Below are 7,500 nucleotides of genomic sequence, written 5' to 3' on the forward strand. Positions count from 1 at the left end.
AAGAGATCGAAAGAAAAAAATTTTTTCAGACAATTGTTTTCAAAAGTTATTTGATTCTGAAAGGAATTACGTTTCAGAAGAAATATTATTTTAATAAGTATAAAAAAAATAATGAAATAAGTGATTAAAATGATGGAATAAGAAATATTTAATGTCATTATATATTTGCCTTCGAAATATCGAATAACTTTTTTCTTTTTTTTTTTTTCTTTTTTTTTTCTTCTTTTAACTTTTTCAATAATTGCATTGTATCGTTTCAGAGTTAATTAACGTGTCTCAATTTCTAAAAAAAACTTTATAAGTAAATACATGTATAGAATTTGTGTACACTCACACACACACGTGCATGCGTGCGTGCGTGCGTGCGTATGTGTGTGTGTGTGTGTGTGTGTGTGTGAAAGAAAAACTTTGGCGAATTTCAATGGCATAGATTAATCGAAAGCAAAGTACATTACTCGAGTAAAATAGTTATCGATAGAAGCGAAATAACATTGGATCGCGTGATAGGTCTCTCTCTCTCTCTCTTTCTATATATATATATATATATATATATATATATATATATATCTATGTACGTATGTATGTACCAGTAAATCGATGAGAAGGGACGTTCGTGCCGTTATCGAGAATCACAAGAGGTAGATGGTGGTTGTCGTTTGGATGCGGCTGCACGCTTCATGGTATATTGTCTTGGCGTTGATTTGTCGCTTTCACTTTGTTCTCATCCAAAACGAGGAACTATCTTATCTATTTTATCTGAACGCTCATCTATAGGACACACACATATACACACACACACACACATATATATATATATCCCTAAGCTGTTTCCATGTTAATCGTATTATATTTATTACGGAAAACTTTCTCTTAAATTTCTTATCGTTACGTTTAAGTGTAATTATTCAAATAATTTTTATATCATATGAATTATATATATATATATATATATATTTATTTGTTTGTTTATTTATATATGATTTAATATATATGTATACATATATTTTTTAATTTTTTTTTTCCAGAGAAGATAACAATAAGCCGAATCACGTTCTCCTATTTACAATCATCAATCCAGTATATCCCATCACTGTGGTAAGTAATAATAATAATTTTTTTTTTTCGAATAAATTAAATATAATATTCATTCATAATGATTTTTAATCGAGCTCTCGACTATATATATATATATATATATATATATATATCGTCGCGAACTTATCGGAAGTTTTTAACCAATTTTTATCGCTTGAGATAGCAATATCAAAAAAGAAAAACAAAAGAAAAAAAAACAAGAGACCATTAAAGCGTGTGCACGGTGTTTTTTTTCTTTTTTTTTTTTTTTTTTTTTTTTTTATAAAGTGAAATGCTTTGGATATGCACTTTGAAAGAGATAGTACCAGGTGGTGGCGTTTATAGTGGCAATTGTGATAGTGATCGTGGTCATGGTGGTCGTGGTCATGATGGTGGCGGTGATGGTGGGTCATGGTGTTATGTGGTAGTAATGCATATGACGATACTCGAGGAAAGGGCACGTGCATTAACGTGCTTGTATTGTACCGAAGGAAATAGATGATCAATAAATTTCAAATGTCTAACTTTGTAAAAATTTTATTTAGATATCCGTTATAGTCGGGAGTATATATATATATATATATATATATATATATATATATATATATACAGTAAAATAATTTTATCCATATGAGTACACAGTAGATAGACACGGGGACATACATACACACACACACACACACACACACACACACACACACACACATATACATATAATTTACTCGACATGTATTATTATTTGCTCGATTTATCTTCGATATTATCTTCATTTATCGTAAAATTTGTTTTATTTCGACAAACAACGATTGATGATTAATCGTCGTATAAGAGCTTTCGAAGTTTTCTTTTTCGTTTCTATCTGCATATCTATTTTTCTTTTTCTTTTTTTTTTCTGTTTTCTTTTCTCTATCTGTCTATCTCTATCTATCATCTATCTATTTATCTATCTATCTATCATCCAATATCTATCACAAAATAAATTCCATTAAATCATGAGTCAGTATATTTATTATTCTATATTTTGTTATTTTCGTTGGATTCCATTTAATATTATAAAAAGATAAAATACGACAATTTGTCGAGATTATTACTTACGTATATTGTTTTGTAATTTAATCTGTTAACCATAGACAATATTTTGCTTTGGGAAAGTGATCAATGTCAAAATAGACGAACTCTCTATGCTACTCAAAGTTTATTGCGAATTCGCCCATATAGTTTCAGTAATTTCAGTGCTACTTCGGGTCGGCTTTAGGAGAGGGGAGGCCGACTTTTAGAGTCTGACAAATGTGTCCGCGCCCGTGCAAATAATGACTCCTCTAAATCCCGTCCGTCCAAACCGACTATCGTTTTACACCATTCCCAAATGATCATCATTATGTTAACTACGGAATTATTATCATACAATTTAAAAGGACCAACACAAAATGATCACCGCATTTTCATCCATTATTATTTGTCCATTGAGTCGGAAAGGATTGACATTTAAATTCCGAACAATTTTCGGAGGAACGTAACACGAATTCCAATCGATTAATTTGACGTTTTAACAGGTAAAATCACTTCGTGAATTTGAATTAGATAACGTCAGATAATCTTCATAAGTTCGTTGCAATAGAGCTCTTTTTTTCTCTTTTTTCTCTCTTTTTTTTTTTTTTTTTTTTTTTTTTTTTTTTTTTTTTTTTTTTTATAGATATTTACAAAATTAAATCGTGTACGTCTTTCTCTATTTCGATCGATAATTGCTATTATCTATTTTTTTTTATTTTTTATTTCTTCTTTAACTTTTATAATTATTCACGTTTCGTAACAATTTTTTTATATTTTTTTATTTTTTTATTAATGTGTTTATCTTAGTTTTTTTTTTTTACCGAGGATATATAATATTAATGAGATTTTAGAGCTGTACTATTTAAAGCGATAGAAATTGTAAAATAATCCGTGAAATTTTCCTATTATGCCATCGATTCACATAAATGATCGATGCTGTGTTAAATAATAGAATTAACAAAAGAAAAAAAAAAAAAAAAAAGAAAAGAAAAGAAAAGAAAAGAAAAAAAATTTAGAGTAAGATCTTTAATATTATTCTATTTTCTCGAAAATTTTGACATTTAATATAGATATGGGAGACGGTGAGAATGATAATGAAAGTTAAAAAAAGAAATGGAGAGATAGATGGAGAGAGGGAGAAAGATAAAGAACATTAGAACGCATTAGATGTGCTATTAATAATATCGATCTATAGTAGTAGCCAAAGAAGTGAGAAACATGATTACTTTATAACTTCAATAATTCTTTTTATTTCGTAATAATTTTTATTTATTATTAATGTATTTTTATCTTTCTTTTTAATAAGATATAATAGGTGATGAGATTATAAAGTTATACGATTTAGATAGAACAACTAATTATGAAGTTTTTCTTTTATGTGTCATTGATAAATCTAAATTTACGATCGGTGCGACATGTTAAATAATAGAATTAAAAGAAGAAAAGGTAAAAAAGAAGAAAAAGATCCATAAAGTTCTTGTATATCTCGAAAATCTTGACATTTAACATGGATATAAGTGATGGTAAGAATGAGAATGAAAGTAAAAAAAGAAATGGAGATAAATAGGAAGAGCTAGAGAGAGAGAGAGAGAGAGAGAGGCGAGGGGAAGGGAGATAAGAAAAGAGCATTAGAACGCATTACTGTGCTATTAATAAAGTCGATTTATAGTAACCAAGAGAGAGAAAGAGAGAGAGAGAGAGAGAGAGAGAGAGAGAGAGAGAGAGAGAGAGAGAGAGAGAGAGAGAGAGAGTGTGTGTGTGTGAGAAAGACAACAACATTATTATTTCATAATTGTGATGATTATTTCTATTTTGTAATTTTTTTTGTATTTTTTTCTTTTTTTTTTTCTTTTTTTTCTATTATTTATTTATTTATTTTCTTTTTCTTTATTAATACATTTATCTTTATTTTTAATAAAAATACGATACTAGAAAGAGATACTAGATTATATCACTGGATACTAGAATTATATCATTTGAAGTACATCGAACTATGAACTTTTTTCTTTTCATATCGCTGACCCAAATAAACGATTGGTGGGACATTAAATAATAGAATTTAGAAAAAAAAAAAAGGATAAGAAAAATAAATGATCTTTAAAAATTTTTCTATTTCTGTACAATCTTGACATTTAACATGGACAAGGGATGATAAGAATGGGAATGAAAGTTAAAAATGAAATGGAGATAAAGAGAGAAAGAGAAAGAGTGTGTGTAAGAGAGAGAGAGAGAGAGAGAGAGAGAGAGAGAGAGAGAGAGAGAGAGAGAGAGAGAGAGAGAGAGAGAGAAGAAGGAAAGAGCATTAGAACGCGTTAGTGCTCTTCTATTAATAATGTCGATTTATAGCAACTAAGTGAGGGAGTAGGATAGATTCCCTATCGACTCACGTTTTGATAAATAAAAGTTAGCTGGAAAGCATAAAGCCAAGTAAAGTTTGTTTTTTCGATACGGATCGAGTTAACTAAACTGACGTTTTTTAATCTGCACCCCCTCCCCCCGATTCCGCCCCCTCCCATTGCGTCATTAAAACGCAAATTAGTTTTACTTCGTCAATTTAATCTTTAAAAGTGTTTTTTGTTTTTTCTTTTTTTTTTTCCCTCTTTTTTCTTTTTTGATCAAAGGTAAATATTTTATATAAATAGATCTAGGACGGCTTCATTCGTGTTTTATATATTTGCGTATGATCGATGAGAGAGTTTTGTTTTATCATTGTTATAATTATTGCAAATTTGTTAACCAAAGTTACGTTGTTATTGTCTTTGTTATTTTTAATAATAGAATAAATATCTTCAATGAATGGGTTTTAAGTTTACTAACTTGCATTTTTTTTTTATCCATTTGAGTTCGGACAAAGTGACTGAATTTCTTTTTTCTTTTTTTTTATTTTTTTTTCTTTTTTTCTTTTATTATTTTTCTTCCTTTCTTTTTAATCATTTTAAATTTGATAATTCTTCGGATTCTTTAGAAAAAGTTATTCGATTTTTTCAAAAGTATTATGAGTACTTATGTGTTATATAATATGTATTATTAGAAGATACAGGCCATTTTGAAACTGGAAGTCTCTGATAAGAACAGAAACGGGAAATGAAAATTTATGAGTATATGCATGTAATATATACACATACATATATGCGTACATATACACGCATGCGCGTATATATATATATATATATATGTACATTGGTACATCTATGCATATATGCATTCATACATACATACATATATATACATACATATATAAATACATACATACATAGATAAATATATATAAAAATTTTAATAAAAAAATTTAAAGATACATGAAAATATTTCGTTATAAAAAATTTAAAGATACATGAAAATATTTCGTTAACTCGACAAATTCGTATGCTAATCCCTACGTTATAAATCCATTACGATTTGATCCGATAATAAAAACTTTCTAAAGAAAAATTCAACATTATTTAACTAACATTATTATTATTATTATACGCGTATTATCATAAATTTGATTTTATAAAATTGTATTAACTTTTCGCACGGTCGTTACTTTCTAATGAGGAAAAAAATATCAGGAAGAATCGAAGTTATTCGCGAATTGTTCACATGCAAAACTGAACTTTCTTATCAATTATTTCAAATCAATTAATTTTAACTATGTTACTCACATGTTGTACAAATAAATATTAAAATTTTTTAATAAGCAATTTAATGATTCGTTTAATGATTTTATTAATGATTTTATTTCTTTACGAGATAAAGAAATTCTTTTTTCGATTCGTACTTCAATATCAATGATTTGATTCGATCGAGAACAATGCCTTTTTCTTTTCTCTCTCTCTCTCTCTCTCTCTCTCTCTCTTTTTTCTTTTTTTCTACTGTTCCCTTTCTTTTCTCTTGAGCCTGAGATCAAGGATTTTTATCTCGCTAGTAAAAATAGCTGACCTCTGATGAGCGATAAACCCGAAAGCGTTGATACCTCAGGTGAAGGAATCGTGAAAGAGGAATATATACGAATAGCCGAAGGAGATCTATTTCTTGAAATAAAAGTGCGAAGAATGGTGTACGTGCTTGTTATTTGAGATAAAACGATATTTATTTATCGATTCTGATAATATACGATTTTCTTCGTAGAATTTTAAATTAAAATAATCAGATATAACTGCAACATTGATCTTAGTAAATTAACATTTATTATTGGCTTAACTATTTAAATAACGACAGGATGTTTTCATTCTGCGTATATTTTTTTTTTTGTAATTTCTTTTCTTTTTTTTTTTTTTTGTATTTATTTCTTTTTTTTTCCTTTTTTCTCCCCCTTTCTTTTTTTTTCTTTTTTTTTTCTTTTTTTTTTTTTTAGGCATTCATTGTATTGGCACACTTGTTATAGCAGTTCTAATAGCAGTTGTTATAGCAAGTTCTATCTCAATGTTCATGTGCGCGGTTTGACTTTTGATATTGTTCGTATTTAATTTTGATTATTTCAAAGTAAAATTCCATGTATGATTTTTTCATTATTTTATTTAGTATTTATTTAAGTACTGTTTTATTAAATACATTAAAAAATTTTTCTATTCATATTCGTATTAATTTTTAATTTTTATATTTGCAATACGAGGGATAATTATTTTATCTGTAGATTTTTTTTTTTTTTTTTTTTTTTATTATTAAATTATATGATTGATAATACGTGAGTGCGTATGCGTGTATCTATAAATTCTTATTTTTTTCCTTTATTAATTTTATTATAATTATATTTTCGTTTTATTGAGATTGATTCTTTTTTTTTTTTTTTTTTTTTTTAATTTAAAATTGTATTCTATACGAAAAAATATTTTTATTATCTATTTTACGATTTTCTATTATTCCTTAATTAGATTACTTTTCGCTAATGCAATTGTCTCTTATTCAAAATAAACTTTTTTCTTTTTATAATTCTTACGTATAAATCAATATGAAAGGTTAAATTGTTATTAAAAAAAATGATATCAAATTCGTTCGTTCGTTTTCGTAGAAACAAATAAATAAATTTTTGAAAGTTCTAAGATAGTAACAAACAGATCGTAAGAAAATTTCTTTTAAATGTCTATTTAGATTGGCCAATAAATAATGTAGAAAGTTGTCAATAGAAAAAAAAATACCAGTGTTATTTATTTAGATACAAAATATTAAAAATAATTTTATTCCTACAATAAAAGTATTACTACAATAAACAATACTAAGATAAAAAATTGATTTTTATTTAAATATATTCATGTATTCTTTCATTTTATTTAGGTATAATGTATTAAAAATATTCAATAAAGCAAAAAAATATATAGTGTTGTTTATTTATGTTTATAAGATATCAGATATCAAGCATTAAAAACCAAAAAAAAAAAGAAGGAAAAAAAAACT

At 26.6% G+C, this 7,500-nt stretch overlaps 1 protein-coding gene across 4 annotated transcripts in view; it reads left to right on the forward strand.

Annotated features, from left to right (window-relative positions):
- The window catches only part of sm (heterogeneous nuclear ribonucleoprotein L), a 106,926-nt gene that overhangs the window by 21,723 nt on the left and 77,703 nt on the right, over window positions 1–7,500 (forward strand). For all 4 annotated transcript variants that reach the window (XM_035867500.2, XM_035867497.2, XM_035867499.2 and 1 more), the window contains one exon: window positions 1,026–1,095. In XM_035867500.2, the coding sequence (XP_035723393.1) occupies window positions 1,026–1,095 (70 nt within the window). The remainder of the gene's footprint in view (window positions 1–1,025; window positions 1,096–7,500) is intronic.

The sequence above is a fragment of the Vespa mandarinia genome, chromosome 16 (assembly GCF_050613455.1).
Source record: "Vespa mandarinia isolate Hongniang chromosome 16, ASM5061345v1, whole genome shotgun sequence".
NCBI lineage: Eukaryota > Metazoa > Arthropoda > Insecta > Hymenoptera > Vespidae > Vespa > Vespa mandarinia.